General features: G+C 45.5%; 1 protein-coding gene across 2 annotated transcripts in view; it reads left to right on the forward strand.

The window, feature by feature from the left end:
* Positions 1 to 18,882, forward strand: part of MYRIP (myosin VIIA and Rab interacting protein) — a 287,231-nt gene that overhangs the window by 248,413 nt on the left and 19,936 nt on the right. The window contains exon 11 of one of the 2 annotated variants that reach the window (XM_069473478.1): positions 11,048 to 11,242. The exons of the other annotated variant lie outside the window; for it this stretch is intronic. Within the exon in view, the coding sequence (XP_069329579.1) occupies positions 11,048 to 11,242 (195 nt within the window). The remainder of the gene's footprint in view (positions 1 to 11,047; positions 11,243 to 18,882) is intronic. 2 annotated transcript variants of the gene reach the window in all.

An 18,882-nucleotide genomic window follows, 5' to 3' on the forward strand; every position in this document is an offset into this window, starting at 1 on the left:
AGACTCTGAGCAGATCCCCAATCAGCCCAGAGGTTTGTAGTAGTGGAGGGAGATCCCTCACAGCTCGAGTTGCTTGTAACTTTTATTCCTCTCCTAAAAAGCATGCCCCCTCGTGTTGCTTTTATTCTGCTATCTTCCCCTCTTCCCAGCAATGCGAATTGTACTGGGACCCCCAGCCTAATCTCTGAGTTGATGGGTGGTGCTTGTGAGTAAGAATCAGCCATGCCCTATTTGATTGAGTCAGTAGATGCTATAATGAGCTATACAGTTGTTCTCCCTGTTGGTGGTTGATGCTTGCAGGAAAGAGCCAACTTCAGAGATGTTGTTTTGTGCCTAAAATAGGCTCTAGCCCTTTCAGAGAAGCACTCGAATGCCCTAGGCATTGGGAGGGGCCCTCTAGCTCCTAGGGGATTCCTTATTCTCCACCACAGCAGAGGTGGGTGGAAGGCTCTGCAAAGTTTCAGCAGGGCTCAAAGGTCATTTCCTAGGCTTCTGGGAAAAGCCACTGGGAGGGGGCTGAAGTGGCCTCTCCAAACTGGAAAGACTGAGTGTGGGGGTGGGGCCGTCTGTAATTCACCAACTAGCTATTGGGAATAAGCTCCACCCCGAGAGTCTTCCACCAGTGTCTGTTTGCAAATGGGTGCCCAAACATGCCACACTCAGCAGCAATAGCTGGGAACTTCATGCCAGGGGACCTTCCCTAGTCTGAAAGCGTGACTTTCCTGTGTGGGGACGAGTGCTCCACCAGATGGCCATGGCTCAGACCCACACTGTACTCTCCCATCAGTTCTGCCTATATGGGCTCCCTCGCCTCCCGAGTCAAGCTCTCAAATCTCTCCTTTGTGCCCCCTAGCAACCAGTTGAATCCTGGGGGCATAGGATCCAACCTACTTGTCTGACCTGCTGGGGTGCATCTCCAGGGAATGCCAGCAGGCAGGGAACTCCTATACCAGGCACCGTTGGGTCCACTGCAGGTCCCCAAGGGGAAAATGTGGGCCCCACTCTCCATGGAAACTCCAGACTGGAGGAGGCCACAGCTGATGAGAGGTAGCCACTCCAAAAGTCTCAATCTGCCCTCCCAGCTATAGTGGATGGGGGAGAAGTGGGGAAGGAGAAGAGTCTGAATGGAAGATAGCCAGGACTCTGGCTCTTGTTGTCCCTCTCCTTGGAAGGAAGCCTGCACAGAATGTCCAAGCTCTTGGATCACGCTAGTTATCCACACAATTCAGTGGTTGCAGCAGTGCCTGGGCTCATAAGGGTGGAAAAGCTTCCAAACAATTCAGTAGCCTGCTGATTATGAAAGGTGTGTGGGAAGGAGAAACGGAATCCCCCTTACCCCTTCACTGGACTCATAGCCTCTCTGGATTTGATCCTCACTGATACCTTTTCTTCTTTTTCCTTTTCCTGTTCTGCTTCACAGTTTTCTTCCGTGAAGTCTCCAGCAGGCTCTGGCACTTCTTCCTCTGAGCTATCCCTGAGCTGTGCCCATTCCCCCTTCTCCTTTATCTGAAACCCTTCCTTCCCTCTGGGACACTCCAGAAAACAATGTCTTTAGTCAGCCTTCTTGCTCTCTCTGTCCTAGCCGTTAATTTTCTGTGAATTAAAATCTACATATGAATTTCACACCAGACTGGGGGATGGAGGGATAAAATGGAAATTAATTCCATCCATAATAAGAGCAAAAAATGTGAAGTTAAAACTTAAGAAAACTGCAAATCTCCGAGAAACCTAGCAGTTTGCTGGAAGGAAAGATGGTGTAAAGATGAATTCTTCCAAAATTAGGTTAGAAGTTTAATGAATTCAAATCAAAATCCAAACCAGACATTTTTTAACTTTTCAAAAAGATTCTAAAAATCAAAATCATCTGATAGAATAAACAGCCAAAAATAGTTTTAAAATGTTTAGAAAAAAATAAAAGGAATGAAGAGGATCCATCTATTAAAATATTACTTATATGTTTTAAAGTCACAGTAATTAAACGTGTGAGATACTGATACAAGATGTAATGAAATAGTCTGGAAGAACACCCTAAGATATATTTAACTCATGATTTATCTCATGATTCCCACCAATTTCCCACACCTGGTCAGAAAAAGATGGCTTTTAATAAATGGTGGTAGGGTAATAGTTCACTTGTTTTGGGGGTAGGGAGAAAGGAGATGTGGTGAGAAGGAGATGTCCTTAATTTTTACTCGAATGAAGAAATGAATAGAATCCCCTGGTTTGTAATCCCGGCAATAGATATAGGAGATAACAAAAAAAGAGATGCCCAACTTCCCTTGTGAGAGGTGATGGCATAAGCTCTGGAGTAGAAATCCCTGCTCATTCACATTTACTTAACAAATAATTATTGAGCTGTTCAAGGAGCTGCAATGCAGTATGGATAAGAGGAAAGCTCCTTGAACTCGTGGAACTTACCTTCTGTTGGAGGAGACAGCTGAGAAATATGTAAACACACAAAGGGGAAGGTATCCAATAGTGCTAAGTAGAAGGTTAAGCAGGGCAGAGGATGAAGAGTCCTGGACAGTTGGGAGCTCTCTGACCAAGTGTCTTCGGAACTGAGACCCAAAGGAAAAAGGCAAAGATCTAAAGCAAGGGCTTTCCAACACATGGAAGACCCTGGGGTGGAAATGACCTTGACAAGTTCAGGGCATAGATAAAGAATGAGGGAGGGAGTGCAAAAAAGATGGATGTCCATGATCACCTCCTAGACCAAGAAAAGAACTGTCTTCTCTTCACCTGCCAGGGCAGGTTTGGTCAAAGGTGACAACCCTAGTATTCCCCTCCTCTGTCACCCTCTCCAGGCCCTGATGTGGCTGTGCCTCAATGGCCTACATCCGTGGTCCCCACCCACTGAGCTGCAGACTAGGCTGCAGAGCTTCGCCACCTCCCTCAACCCCCAGTCTATGGAAAAATTGTCTTCCATGAAACTTAGGAATGGGGCCAAGGAACAGCAGGAGGTGAGCAGTGGACAAGCAAGCGCAGCATCATCTGTGCTTACAGCTGCTCCCCATCACTCACATCACCTGAGCTCCATCTCCCCCCTCCCCCACCTCCAGTCCATGGAAAAATTGTCTTCCATGAAACCAGTCGCTGGTGCCAAAAAGGTTGGGGACCACTGGCCTACATCAAACAATAGTGGATGCCACCAAGGAAGGACAAAAAATAACCTCAGGGAAACATGCAGACCATTGGGTTTAATTCTGGAACTAAACTACAGATAGTACACTTTAAAAAATTCATTTTTTTCTGTCATCATTTAAAAAGGAAAATCTTAATTCTTTCATAAATGGTCTTGGCCATGAAGACCTGGATGATTGAAGAACCCATGCCTTCCTGGAGGTCAGTTCTCCTCTAATCTCTGTTACGTGTAATTGTTTCAGTTTATTACACATGCTAATTTATTAAGTTCATGTTCCAGTTTCTTTCCACAGTTCTGTGCCACCCTCTTGCATCAAGTCACTCTTCAGGGACATGAGTCTGTTCATGGAGAATGTATTTTGACGGGTTTTAGTAGCATCGCCAGAGTGCCTTATGTTTCATGAGAACTGAAACATATTTGCACTGAATTTTTCTAGCAGATTTCTGTCAACTATTTAGGAGGACATATGGAGTTTCTTTTCTTACCTTTGAAAAGAAGAAAAATACATGAAATCAGGGCATTTGGACAAATGTCCTTGCTTGCTCTGGTAGTTTGATGGAAGCATTTCATAGAACCATGACAGCGTCTGCAATATGAGACAAGAGCAGTGAGTGGACTGGGAGTCTGGATTACGCTTAGATTTTCTTCTACAGCACATTGTTTCTCACTCTGGCGGTCGTTGGCTGCACTGGAAGGCTCTGAACAGGAGCTCATCACTGGCTAGATCACAAACTCTGTTGTGTGGCTTGGTGGTCGGCTTGCCAAATCGATGCGCTTATTCTGATTGGCGTCAGTTGGTAGAGGCTGCAGAATGACCTGGGGGCTCGCTGTGGTTAGACCGTTCTTCACTGGTGTGATTGCGCGCTCAGATTCTGTTTCACCACCACTTTCTACACTCCACTGGGTCTGGGGAATTATGCATGTGGGGTGACAGGTGGGAAGGAGCATGGGCTTTGGAGACCAACATCTCTGGGCTCAAATCCCAGCTCTGAATTTTCTTCACTGAGCCAGGTAGTCTCTTCCTCTCTAAAGATGGAATTAAAATATCAACAATGCCAGGTTGTTGTGAGGGTTAAATGAAATAACGAGAAGCCTGAAGTCATACCTCCTCATACATAGTGAGGAGCACAGGACAGACCCACGTTGATTATGAGCTGGCTTCCTTCCTTCCTTCTTCTCTTCCCTCCTGAATGAGTCTCTCCAGCAAAAGGAGAAGGTGTGGCCCCATATTTATTTTACGCAACTTGAACTACTACAGGGATTTTCAACTCTGTCTGTAATTCCTCCATTCACCCCTTTGTGTTCAAACATGTCTATAGATGACCTTGTTAAGGTTTCCTGCTGCTTGGGATGTCCAGTGTCCCTATTGTCCCCCTAAAGAGCATTCTTAATCACAGGCTGAAAGGAGCACTGGAGGGTCACACATTTTTACCAGTTTCTTGATTGTAGTAAAGCCAACTGTGAAGATTGTATCCCTTCACCACCACCCCAGCCCAGCCCAGGAAACCTGACATCAAAAATAACAAACTTGAAATAAAAATTAAATAAATGACTTGGACTCTGTTTCATTTTTGGCATTTGGTAATCACCTAGTCTCTTGGTTTGTGAGCAAAGGAGCTTTAAAATGTTATATTTTTCTTTATTTCAAATGCCTAATGGTCAGCCGGGCGCGGTGGCTCACGCCTGTAATCCTAGCACTCTGGGAGGCCGAGGTGGGCAGATCGTTTGAGCTCAGGAGTTCGAGACCAGCCTGAGCAAGAGCGAGACCCCATCTCTACTAAAAAATAGAAAGAAATGATATGGACAGCTAAAAATATATATAAAAAAAAAAATTAGCCGGGCATGGTGGTGCATGCCTGTAGTCCCAGCTACTCGGGAGGCTGAGACAGGAGGATCGCTTGAGCTCAGGAGTTTGAGGTTGCTGTGAGCTAGGCTGACGCCACGGCACTCACTCTAGCCTGGGCAACAGAGTGAGACTCTGTCTCAAAAAAAAAAAAAAAAAAAAAAAAAAAAAAAACAAATGCCTAATGGACCCTTCCTTCCCTCCTGGTATTTAAATCTTTAATGTATCAGTTTCTTCCGGATCACCCAGCTGGAAAGCATGGCAGCATCTTCCCATCTCCCCCGTCCACACTCTGCAGCCGCAGCGTTTTCTCCGGGCTCTTCCCGGAATATTTACTGCACCTTTGATGATCTTATCCCCACTACAGCTGCCCCACCTCAGGCCTTGTGACCTTGGATTTGAGCTGCAGTTATAGTTTCCTACGCTTTCTCTGCCTCCAGTTTTCCCCAGCCCTAAATCCGTTCCTCCCGTAGCAGTCAGAATTACCTTTCCAAAGCACAGCTTTTCTCTCTTGCCGGCACGTTAAGAGCCTGGGCTTTGAAATCAGGCAGACCCAGGTGCAAATCCCGGCTCCTTCAGGGCAAACCACATCACCTCTCTAAACGCCAGGTCCTCATTTGTCAGAAAGAGTGATCACAGTGCCTGAATCATAGTGTGGTTAGGAGAGTGAAATGAGGCGAGGCAAATAAAGTGCTTATCCCAGAGCCTGGCATGTAGCGCTCAGTAAATGACAGTTATTGATAACAACTGCAGCAAGAACCTGCAGTGGCACCTCGTTGCCAGCGGTACAACCCCTCCCCAAACTCCCAGGCTGGCATCAGGGCACTGTAGGACCGGCATCCCTGTTGTTTCCCACAGCTTGCCCTGAGCACAGCGCCACTGACTCAGCATCTTTCTTGTGCTTCCAGACCTCACTCCAAAGTCACATGCTAGCAGACCTGGTTGTCCTCTCTGCGGGTCCACAGCCTGTAGCTCACAGTGCAGGGTAGAACTTGTCTTTGCCGCCTGCTGTCATCCCCTGACCTTTCCCTGCTCTGTTCTCCAAGGATAGGCCCAGGCTTCTTTGCTCCTGCATCCCCTGCAGGGCCCGGCGCCTTGTTCTCATTGCGTGTCAGTGTGTATGGTTCAGTCTGCTCCCAGTAAAAGGGAAACGCAGGGCCCTCTGTCATCTGTCTTGTTACTATTCATGAGAGCTGGGAAACAACAGAATGAGAAATATAAAACCTCTCTCTCTCTCTGATAGGTTGATTACTGTCATATTTTAGGACAGACTGTTCTTTATTCTGTAATTACATACTTCTTTTTTGGTGTTAAGTTATCCTTTCTTTATGAAACTATGGTGGTGGTAGGCAATAGTACATTAAAATGTTTTTTTCTTTTTAAAATATTCTTATTTTGTAAAAGAAAAAAACCTGGAAAACAAAGAGCAGCAAAATTTAACTTTTTTGGGTAATGGTAAAATTCATTCTTAGAAACAGCAAGAAGGCAAGGAAAGCTGGTTCAAGAGTACAGTACGTAATGAGAGGCGGCTGAGCCCCCAGGCCCTCACCAGTACATGCCCACCTCCGGCCAGGAAACAGGCCTGCAGGGCAAGCGGGAGGTGTTCAAGGAGGGGCCCACAGCCCCTCAGACACTGTGTGGACACCTGACACGTGCTGTCTAACCTTCTGAAAAGCCTCTTGAGCTAGATGGTGCTTTCTCCATTTCGCAGCCGAGGCCTCAGAGAGGTTGAGTTATTTGCCCCGTCACACAGACACTATAACCTGAATTTCTCAGAACTCATGGGCGTTTGTGTGCAAATGAGGAGGTCATATTAGCATCAGTCTCCATTCAGAAACTGCAGGACCACAGCAGCCCCCATTGTCTCCCTCTGTGCTCATGAGCAGCCCTCTTGTATAATAGGTGCCCACTCAGGGCCTCATTGATGTCTGGAGCTGGCACAGCCCCTGGAAGACCAGCCTCACCAGGCCACTGCTGCCCAGCCACTCTGGGAACCAGATCCTGCCTGGTGCCTTCCACAGACGGGCTCCAGAGCAGCACGACCAGGGCCATTCGTGACTTTGGTGGGCCTAGGCACTTTTGCCTTCGTGGGCCCCTTCCTCCATAAAAGACATTAAAACATCAACCTGTGTTGCTGTAAATATTAATATGCTAATATGTATTAAAACATGTTTCTGGAGCAAAGAGTTCATTCTTTTCCCTGCGATTTTAATAGAAAGTAAAATATTTTCATGGGCCCCTAAAAGAACAGTAGGCCCTAGGCTGAGCGCCCACTGTGCCTAACAGGTAAGGAGGTCCTTTGCAAGACCCTGCAGCGACAGTGCCCTCGCCAGCGCCCCTCCCTGTTTCTTGATTGACCCACGGACCCTGAGCATGCTGCTTGCTTCTGTCTATCTCCAAACCCAAATGTCAATGTCACTTCAGCTTCTACCTGTTTTGCCTTTTTGCTCTTGTTATAGGTGTCAGAACAGTCCCTGAGGTGGAGCTAGGAAAATCTCTCTCCCGCCCCAGACACCTATAGACATCATTTAATTCTCAAAGGTTTTTTTTTTCCCACATTATATCAAGACTTATATCAATTTACATAAGTAGATACCAGGACCTGTGGCACAGACCAGCGCACTACACTCAGTCAGACACTGGGTCTGTCTTAGCCCAGCCGAGACAGACAGACACACAGGCACACACAAGTGCCAGGGCCAAGCTGGGACTGGAATCCCCCCTCTTTAATTCCAAAGTGGTCTCTCTCTCTCTGTCTCTCATGAAGACAGGCATCTTATGATTAGAACATGCTCCTGAGGCTTATACGTTCACAAGCTTGAGATATTCTGGTAAAGGAGCATTCCTGTTTATTCCAGCTCAAAATGAGTTTGCATTTCTTTATCCAGCACAAAGATTTGAAATGAATCATAACACTGGGGAAAGCTTAGGAGAATTTGCAAAGATTGTTAATAAGCAGGTATATCTACTGTTTAGAATGAAAATATTTTCTTCTTTAGAATTCTGTGGGCTCAGAATCTCCCCTGGCAATACCTTGCATTCTACATGTCTTTAGAAAATAATTTATCAGAAAGAGTAAATGGAGTAAGAATTTGTTTATGGCAACACATTTTATATGAAGAGAAAGCACATGGAGAAAGGATAGAAAGATTGCTAAGGCTAAAGTTTGTGTGACGTGAGACAAAAAGCAAAGAAGTCTTGCTTTTCCCTGCAGTCCCTAGAGAGAAAAGAAATAAGCTGGGATTTATGGCATGGGTCCTGACTTGGTCTTCTTTTTGGGGTCCGTTGAAATGGCCACTGTGACAGTCTTGGAATGGCAAATAACTTTATTAAAGGTCTTGTTTGGTACCATTGTCAGTTATGACCCAGGCTGGGAGTATGAGTCTTTGTTAAGGTTGACGCTAGTTTTGCAACCTCCTTGATGAGCGATTGAGGAAATTCTGCCTCGGGCAGAGAGGAGTCACAGCATCTCACCTTCCTGTAACTCTGCCATGTGGTTCTGTTGTGGGCTTGCAGCATGGATGTGCTTCTCATCATCTTCTCTTCTCCAAGTGGTGGACTGTTTGTTTCAGCCTCCATGGTTGTGAAGCTGACTTTATGGATTTGATGTTCCCCGTGGGGCTGTGACACAGGCTGAATCCTAAAAGTGGACACCTGGGCTCTCAGAGCTGACCATCGGTCATCAGGAGACTGGGAGCTTGGGTGCATCAGAGCAAACACATCCCATGCGGATCAACAGCTCAAAGTACATGCTCTGCTCTGTTCATGCCAAAGGCATGTGGGCATATACTTGCCATTTTTAAAGAGAATCATGCATGTTTCTGGCACTTAACAAATTTGTTGTTCAATTTGTATTTCTTTGATCACTAGAAAGTTGAATTTTGTTACATGGGTTTATCAGCCATTTTCATTCCAGCATCTGTGGGTCCGTTGGCTGCAAGTGTCTTTGAGGCCCACCGTCCTGTTCTGCAGTAGACACCTACGCTGTCAGATGACTGTCCCCACACCTTCACCTCTCCCTTATTTGCTATCATGAAACTCACATTTGATCTGTCTTGTAATTAACATCTGCAGTCAAGGCAGCTACCATATGGACTGCTCCGTCTGGGCTCCCAACTCGTGCTTTGCTTGTGCCATTCAGCTCGTCCCTCTGGGGCTGTGAGCAACAGAAGCAGAAAGGACCCTTGAGCTTTTCATTTCTCCCACATACAGGGCTCCCTGTCAGCCACCTCTGAATCTCCACCAGCTTTTCATCAAATCCCCGCCCAGTGCTAAATATAGCTTTTTTTTTAACATAGTTGTACAAAGTGCTTTCCACTTTTCTCTAGCCTGGGCAGGAAACAGGACATTTATACGACAAGTCAGCATTAGCTCTGTAAGAAATCTGATTTCTTTTATTGGCCAGTGAGTACACTAAGGAACAGGGAGGTTAGGTACCCTGCTCTTGTCCTACAGCCAGTTAAATCTCAGTTATCTCAGACTCCTGTAGGTGCACTGTCTGCTCCCACCCTCGGGTCCAAGCAGACAGCCCATTCTTAGGTCACAGACAAGAAGCACTGATTCCCTACAGGTGGGAAATTGTTGTGGATTCCAGTTTGCATTTCCCAGTGGAAAGCAAAACTGGGACACCAACCAACCAAGAGATCTTGTCCAGTTTTCATATAATTTTTTTAGTCACTTCTGCCAGCCTGAGAGTAGTTCCCTTCTGAAGTGGTCCAGGTCTTTAACATTCCAGGTGAAGCTGAGTGCTCTCCTCAGACCGGCTGCCAGGGACTCCCCACTCTGACTTAAGGGCAAATGCAAATGCCTTCAGGGGCCAGGACAGTATGTCAGTGTTCCAATGGATGGAGTGGGGCCACAGGCATGCCAGAAGGACAGGGATTTCATCTACACAAATTTCCAAATAGTCCAGGGTCATTAAAGGGTCAAGGTTATTAATGGGAAAGACATAAGAGATGCTTAAACAGAAAGAGTGATCTCCATCCTGACTCAACTGAACATGTAATCAAAGGGATAAGTGTGTAAATTTTCATACTTTCCCCTCCATCATGCTGTGCTCTAGCTTTATTTTTCATCATATGTCTTTCATCACCTCTTCATCATATATCTTTCTTTTCAAGAGAGATACAAAGACACCGTGTCTACCAAATAAGGGGCAAACTTTCTAAATACATGTTTTATTTCTAAGACGAGTAACATATCTGCTTTCATATGTACAACGTTGCCTTTTTAAAAATGGACTCCTGTTGGCTTGCAAGCTGCACATCTATGTTCAAAGCAGAGACAAGCTGGGAGTAGAGGAGGGCATCAGATGCATTTATTCCCCTGATTAGGAAAACAAAAGCTGTTCTAGAAAACCCCTCAGTAGGCCTCTCCTCCAGCCTCGCTGTCAGAACTATGTCACAGGACTACCCCAAGCTGCGAGGGAAGCTGGGAAATAGAGTATTTTTCCGTTCACCTCCGTGGTAGAAGAAAGCAAGGGAGAATGGGCTTGAGATAGTGTGTGAGCTAATACAGTGTCTACACTCAGAGACTGCAGAGAAACTCTTTTCCCAGATGACAAAAATGACTTCCAGAAATGGAAAATAACTTGGCCAAGGTCCCATAACTGGATAAAGTTAGAACCAGATGTGGAGCCCAGGTCTCCTAACTCCCAGTCCAGAAAGCTACCCACTGGACCACAGTGTAGACAGTTTGACAGAGTCTACAACTGAAGTTATATTGAGGAAGTAGAATATCACTCAGCAAATGAGACAATGGGTAATAAACTATCAGCAGTGGGCAGAGGACATACAGCTTCCACCTGTGTTCTCCCCTCCTCCCTAAGAATCTGAAATAATTCATTGTGAGTCGCAGAAACTAGGCCAAGTCAAATCAGGCCTCCTGAGGTCCCTTCTGCTGCGTGGATTTTTATCTTCTCATTCCTTCAGCACATTGGTGTTTGTGTGTGGAATTGCAGAATCGATCTCATGATGACGAGTGTCACGATAATGTAGAATTCCTGTGTCGTTGTTAATGTGCTGTTCTTGTCTTCTGTCCCTTTCTGTCATTGGACCAAACAGAAGTATTCTGCTGTTTCTCTCTGCAACATCTCCACAGAAGTCCTGAAAGTCATCAATGCCACAGAGGAGCTGATAGCTGAGTCTACAGGGCCCTGGGAGTCCCCACCAGCCCCTCCTGACAGAGAGAAGGGGACATTTCCTCTTGGGACAGACCAAGTGAGACTGGACGAGCAGCTGACTTCCCTGGAAGAAAACGTAAGAGGGTGTGGTTGTGCCCCGTCAAGGGTGAATGTGTTCGAAGAAGAAGCTGATGAAGTTGTAGCTCACCACAAGGAGTGTGAGGACACACACACACCATCACCACACCACAGTAATATATTCTCAGGAAGGGTCTTAGGCTTGGTTTCCCAGGAGCAGACCCTGATATGGGGATTTGTATCCGAGTGACTTGTTAGGAAAGTGCTCCCAAGGCGGGGGTTGGTAACAGAAGGGGAAAGGTAAGGGAGAGGAAAGAATCTAAGCAAGGGTGTGATCTTACACAAAGAGTAGCTTCAGCCTGATCCTGCAGGGAGCTCTGGAGTGTAAGTTGCATCTCAGAGTTGTCCTGACCTAGGGCAAAGGAACTGTCCCTTCAGTCTCTCTGCATGCAGATGAAGTGTCTCCAGTTGCCCAAAAGCAGTCATCTGTATAGATGTGAGCTGCTGGGAGCAAAAGCACAGTGCAGCTTGGTGGGCAGGGAGGAGGGTATATAGTAGTAATACCAGAGATCCAAGAAGAACAGGTGAAGTTTTGTCAGTGCCACCACAGGGGGGAGGATGGTGGCCAAAAGAACTTAGGTTGCTACAGCCAGTCTGCCCTGATTCCCTGACTTAAGATACCAACACAGTCATCTACCTTTTCTGTTTCCAGTGAATCACCCAAGCCTCCCTGTGCCATTAGCAACAGAAAGCCCACTTCCTTCCTCCTGAGGCCACCACACTCCACACCAGAATTTTCCAAGCACTCTGAGAACTAAGACCCTATTGCGTTACCTGCATTACCTTGTGAGCACGTTTGGACGCCAGACTCTGCCATATCCCTCCTCCCCCGCATTCCTGTCCTTGTCGTCACCCTCTCCCTCCACAAGGAGGCCAACTAGCCATTGCTGGTAGACCTGGCTGACCAAGAGGAAAATGCCTAACCTCAAGTCTATTTAAAATTACATTTTGTCTTTGGAAATAAAACATTTAGCACAGTGCTTGGCACAAAATGAGTACCCAATAAAAGTTAGATATTCTTATTAGTACTTGACAATCATATCATCAGCCAACTCCTATAATGATCCCATTAACACACACTAAAAAATAAGTTGTTAAAAGTGGTTCCAACCTTAATAACAAACACTCCTAGCTCTTTCTTTCATCCTGGGACAAGTATGCATTTGCTGCTTTCAAGAGGAAGACACTTGAGGAAGAAAGGAAATAAAATAAGTCCTGCTGGTGATTTTGCTTTGTTGAAAAATCACCTGTTTTCACTGCAGTGTAGGCAGGATGGCCCAGAAGTCTCAGCTGCCTTGGTCATCTTGTTTTCACTCGTTGCTCCGTCTGAGGATCCTATGCAGGCTGGCTGGGCCCTGCACGGTGCCAGCTCCTTTCCTGCCAGAAGGGAGCCTTGGCTGAGGGTCAGGGCTGCAGGGCAGGGAGGTGGGATCTACCGGGTTTCTGGAAAGGAGAGAAGGGGTGAAGGGGGAGGTGCTCAGACCTGCTTCGACACTGTAGGAAGGTTACAGGCCATCAGCCGGGTCAGCTGGTTCCCTGTGGAAATTTGGACATCTCTGAAGGCAAAATCAAAAGAATGTGCTGGGGGGAAAAAGACTGTGCTTACATTTACTCTTCTTCAAATTCAGTTCCATGTAGTTTAGACTCCTAAAAGGTATTTGCAAATACAGTCACGTGCCACATATTGATGTTTTGGTCAATGACAGGCCGCATATGTGTCAGTGGTCCCATGAGATTATAATGGGTGAAGAATTCCTATGGCCTAGTGCCTAGTGACATTGTAGCCATCAAAGGGTCATAGGACAATGCGTGGTGATGCTGGTGTAAACTGACTGCGCTGCCAGTCAGTTGTATAAAAGTGTAGCACGTACAATTATGTGCAAGACATAATACTTGATAATGGTAATAAAAGACTATGTTACTGGTTTATGTATTTACTATAGGATACTTTTTATGGTTATTTTAGAGTGTGCTACTTCTACTTATGTTAAAAAAAAAAAAAAAAGGTAACTGTAAAACAGCCTTAGGCAGGAGGCAGGTCCTTCAGGAGGAATTCCAGAAGGCATTGTGATCATAGGAGGTGACAGCTCCACAGCTATCGCCCATGAAGACCATCCAGTGGGACAAGATGTGGAGGTGGAAGATAGTGACAGTGATGGTCCTAACCCTGTGTTGGCCTAGGCTAATGTGTGTTTGTGTCTTAGTTTTTAGCATAAAAGTTTAAAAGGTAAAAAAAATTAAAAATTTTAAAGATAGAAAAAAGCTTCTAAAAATAAGGATATAAAGAAAATATTTTTGTACAGCTGTAGAATGTGTCTGTATTTTAAGCTAAGTATTATTACAAAAGAGTCAAGCTAAAAAAAAATTTAAAAAGCTTATCAAGTAAAAAAGTTACAATAAACTAAAGTTAATTTATTATTAAAGAAAAATACTTTTTTAATACATTTAGTATAGCCTAAGTGTACAATGTTTGTAAAGTCTACAGTAGCACACAGTAATGTCCTGGGCCTTCACATGCACTCACCACTCACTCAGTGGCCCACCCAGAGCAACTTCCAGTCCTGCAAGCTCCATTCATGGTAAGTGCTCTGTACAGATGTACCATTTTTGATCTTTTATACCATATTTTTACTGTACTTTACTATGTTTCAATACACAAATATTTACCATTGTTTTGCAGTTACCCACAGTATGCAGTACAGTAGCGTGCTGTCCAGGTTGGCAGCCTAGGAGCAATAGTTTACACCGCACAGTCTAGGCGTGTAGTAGGCTGTGCCACCTAGGTTCGTGTTAAGTACACTCTAGGATGTTCCCACAACAAAATCACCTAACAACACATTTTTCAGAATGTGTCCCATCATTAATTGATGCATGACTGTATTTATGTTAAAGGACTCCATAATTTCCCCATTTCCATTCAAGAAAGAAAAAATTCTTGGCTCCCAAGTGAGAGTCTGCCAGCTGGAAGAGGGGCGGGGAGGTGGGTGTGACTGATGACTTGGAGTTCAGGAGCGCTCTCCTTGCCCCCTGGGGAGTCGCTGTGAGTGTTTGCTTTGGCATAAAAAAATGTGTCTGCTGGTAATGGATTTTTCTATCCTTCTGACTTATGAGGAAAGAAAGAATATGATAGATTATTATATGTAAATATCCACAGTCACTGTTGAGTGTTTCAGTAAATGCCTGATGATGAGAATTTTGCAACACTCCAGATGAGGGGTGACACTGAGAGATGTGGACATTAGCCACTCAGGCCATAGTCACCATCCCCGGTTGGCATGGCCCTGCTCCCAGAGCTGGTGTCAAATCAAAGCAGGTGATTCCATCTTTCTAGACCCAGTAGAGTCACCCTGCTTTTGAGGTGTCCTAGTGAATGCTGTTCCCAGAAATCAGAAACTGCTATAGAGGTATTTTTTGATAGAAGTTGAAATAACAAATTAAAATAATTCAAGATAAAAAATGCCAATATTTGTTTCACTTTAAAAGGTAAAGACTCTCTCCCTTTGAGCTCCCATAAAACCGAAATGTGCATCTATCTGACCACTTCCCCCATTTGCTGTCCTTACTGTTCACTCAACTGTCTCCCATTAGACGGGCACTACCAACATTTGGGTGAGGTAGTGCTTTGTGTGGGGGCTGCCCTGTGCATTGTGGGATGTTTGGCAGCACCTCTGGTCTCTAGCCACTAGCTGCCAGTGGCAGTGCCTGCCTCGTGTGACAGTCAAAAATGTCTCCAGACATTGTCAAATGTTAAGGGGTGGGTTGGGGCAAAATAACCCCAGGGTTAGAACCAGATGAATAAGATCCTATAGCCCCAGCCCTCAGCCCAGAGCCTGGCACAGAGGAGGCCCTCAGCGAATCTTTAGCTGATAATGACTACATCAGAGGAATGAAGCCCTTTTTCAAAAGAAGAAACGTTTCACTTCTGAAGTGCAGAGTCTCTGATCTTTAAATGTGTTTATAACACAGTTCTTTTAACGCAGATGCCGAGAGGGCCCTAATCCTGGACACACAGAATTGAAAAGTTAAAGATACGGTGCACCAGGAAAGGAATGTATTTTTCACAAAGTATGGTATCAAAAAAACAATGCACGACTATCTGGATTTAAATGACAATGATCCGTTCTCGTGGCACACTTAAAGCAAAGACAGCTTGCTTTTTCCCCCCTCCATGAAGCATGTTGAAAAAATGCAGCAGCCTTGTCGGAGTTTTCATCTTGCAAGATCCTTTTGTTGTATATTATGTTTCTTTTCTTGGGTTCATTAACACTTTCAATTCAAAGCACATCCATGTATGTACCCACTGATCGAAGATATCAGAAGCCCCAGTGGGGATGCGTGGCTGAAAGGCTGGTTTGCGGGTGGCAGCTCCCCTGTCCTGTCCCACCCGTACCTCTCCTGTCCCCAAGGAGTTAACTGCCTTCTCCTTTCCACTTGCCTCCCCCACTTCAGCATTTCAAATTTCACCCCAGAAGACTCCATCTATGCTCCTTTGAATTCTATGGGCTTTTGAGTCAGAGAGGGGATGACTCTTTTCTTCATCTCTTTAATTCAGCAGATCACAGAGCCATGCGTTGCCGCGCGCTGCTGCTTCCAGGGTGGAATGGGCTGAGCGGTATGACAAGGCCGGGGCTGGTTCTTAAACTGGCCTCTGGGCGCAGCTGATCTAATTGAATCGTGGTTTCTGTGGGCCTGTGTTATGAAGAGCAGAGCGCTCCTTCGTTCCTCTGCTGCTGTTCTCCTTTGTGCTGGGGGACCCAGGGACCGTCAGAAATAGAAATGGCAACACTATTCTCGCCTTCTGAACATTGGTTGCCGCAGACCCGGACTGGGAGATGAAAGAGAACATTTGGTAGAGAATGTTCACCTTTAAATATACTTGTGAAGGTTTCACAGCTACTGAAGATAAAATGGAGAAATATCACATTCAATATCCCGTCTCCTGTTTTCATAAACTGCCTTATTAACCCACTTAATTAGGGGAGAGCATGGTATTTTAGAATTCCCTTAGTCTCTCAGCTTTGAGGCTTCTCACCTGCTGCCTGGTGTTAGTTAGCACTGTGAAATCAGCTTTTGTCTCTCCTAAAGGCAGGAACAACCTTGGGCTAATACCAGCGTCCACAGCAACACACAGTGGGGGCTCAGTTCCTTGGGTGGAGCTGCTGCCGCCCCTCGGCAGTGTAACCAGAGCCCAGATCCTACTGCAACCAGAACCTGATGCCCACACTGAGAGAGAGACGGGAAAGAAACACTCTTCTTTCTACTCCTACCTTTGGTCTCCTGCTGGTGTCTCCCTTGGCCAAACCCATCCCAGCCAGCCAGGGAGCCCTGGTGATGAGGTTCACATAGGTCAGCCTCCCAGGGAGCAGAGCAGGACAGAGAAGGGTAGAAAGTGGACCTGGGGGGTCAACAGAGAACAACTGGCATGAACATTCTCAGACCCGTGGTGTGAACAGTAGGAAGGGGGCCACCTTGAGGACTAGTGCAAGGTTGTAAGGGGAGAGTGGAGTCAGCTCCCTCTCCCTCCCACCCCTGTCTGGGAACCTGCCTCATTCTCATCTTTGCTAAATGACAGAGGCAAGTTCAGGTCACCCACAATGTCCAGCCACAGAGCAGTGGAGGACAATCCCAACATCCCTTTTAGCTCTGCCTCATATTGCCCGTGTAGTGCCACCAGCGGCAGCAGACACAGTGGAACTGCCCCGTGAGGAGCCCAGCCCTGCCACCAAATCCAGGACCAAGCAGAGGATATTCTTGAGGCTCTCCTACAACCCCCATTGCACCGGAGAGGACATGGCACCAGAACTTGTGGAGGCTGTCACGGTTACTCAGGCGGTTCTCTGCCCTCAGACAGCAAGAAAAGGAATGCTATCAGTTATTATCTTTCCCTAGCCCCCTAAAGTGTGTTTCATGGAAGCTAAGTCCAACAAGATGCTCTACGGTCAAATAAGTTTGGGAAATTTGCATACTCTTCTAGGAAAAGTGAGACACATATTGGCACATTAAAGACTCTGAGAGTCTTACAGTAAAGAAATCTCTTTAACGCTCTTTATCCTAGAGGGTTTGACCACAGAGTCTTTCTTTATGAAACACCAATTCTCATCCCTTGAACCACCACTTTGAGAAAGGCTACTCAATGGGGTTATAGATTACTCAGACATGGTCAACACAGTTCTCGCCGAAAGTGGACCTTAGCAAGCAATTCCAGATGAACATTTTTCAAATGTGTTATTTTTTTTTTCATTTCCTTTGTTGTTTATTTATTTATTTTTTTTTTTATTTCATCTTGTTATGGGGGATACAGAATTGCAGGTTACATACGTTGCTCCTGTACCGCCTTTCCCCCCAAGTCAGAGATCCAGGCGTGTCTGTTCCCCAGGTCGTGCACATTGCACCCATCATGTAGGTATATATCCCTCCCTTCCCCACCCCCCTCTTCCCGAGTCAGCACCTTCAAGTGTTACCACTCCCCATACGGTGCGCAATGCACTCATTGTGTAGGCATACCCCCATCCCCTCCCCCACCCCCCACCTCAGTCTGATATCCAATTGGTGTCGTTCCCAGATTTGTATTTAGGTGATGATCAGGGAAACCAATTTTCTGGTGAGTACATGTGATGCTTGTTTTTCCATTCTTGGGATACTTCACTTAATATAATGGGTTCCAACTCTCTCCAGGAGAACCATAGAGATGTCGTATCTTCATCATTCCTTATAGCTGAGTAATATTCCATGGTATACATATACCACAGCTTACTAATCCAATCATGTATTGATGGGCATTTGGGTTGTTTCCACATCTTTGCTATTGTGAATTGTGCTGCTATAAACATTCGGGTACATGTGTCTTTGTTAAAGAATGACCTTTTTTCCTTTGGGTATATGCCCAGTAATGGGATTGCTGGACCAAATGGCAGGTCTACTTGAATCTGTTTAAGATACCTCCATAATGCTTTCCACAGGGGATGCACTAGTTTGCAGTCCCACCAGCAGTGTATCAGTGTTCCTGTCTCTCCACACCCACGCCAACATGTGTTGTTTTGGGTTTTTTTGATAAAGGCCATTCTCATTGGAGTTAAGTGATATCTCATTGTGGTTTTGATTTGCATTTCTCTGATGATTAGGGATGTTGAGCATTTTTTCATATGTTTGTTAGCCATTCTTATATCTTCTTTCGAGAAGTTTCTATTCATGTCATTTGCCCACTTTTTGATAGGGTTGCTTGATTTTTTCTTGCTGATTTTCCTGAGTTCTAAATAGATTCTTGTTATCAGTCCTTTATCTGATGTGTAGTATGCAAAAATTTTTTCCCATTCTGTAGGTGGTCTGTTTATTCTCTTGACTGTTTCTTTGGCTGTGCAGAAGCTTTTTAATTTAATCATGTCCCATTCATTTATTTTTGTTGCTGCTGTGATTGCCTTGGGGGTCTTCTTCATAAATTCTTTGCCTAGGCCAATGTCTGTAAGAGTCTTTCCTACATTTTCTTCTAGAATTCTGATTGTATCACGCCTAAGGTTTAAGTCTGTTATCCACTGTGATTTGATTTTTGTGAGAGGTGAAAGCTGTGGGTCCTGTTTCAGTCTTCTACAAGTGGCTAACCAATTCTCCCAGCACCATTTATTGAATAGGGATTCTTGTCCC

Source organism: Eulemur rufifrons, chromosome 7, assembly GCF_041146395.1.
Source record: "Eulemur rufifrons isolate Redbay chromosome 7, OSU_ERuf_1, whole genome shotgun sequence".
Classification (NCBI taxonomy): domain Eukaryota; kingdom Metazoa; phylum Chordata; class Mammalia; order Primates; family Lemuridae; genus Eulemur; species Eulemur rufifrons.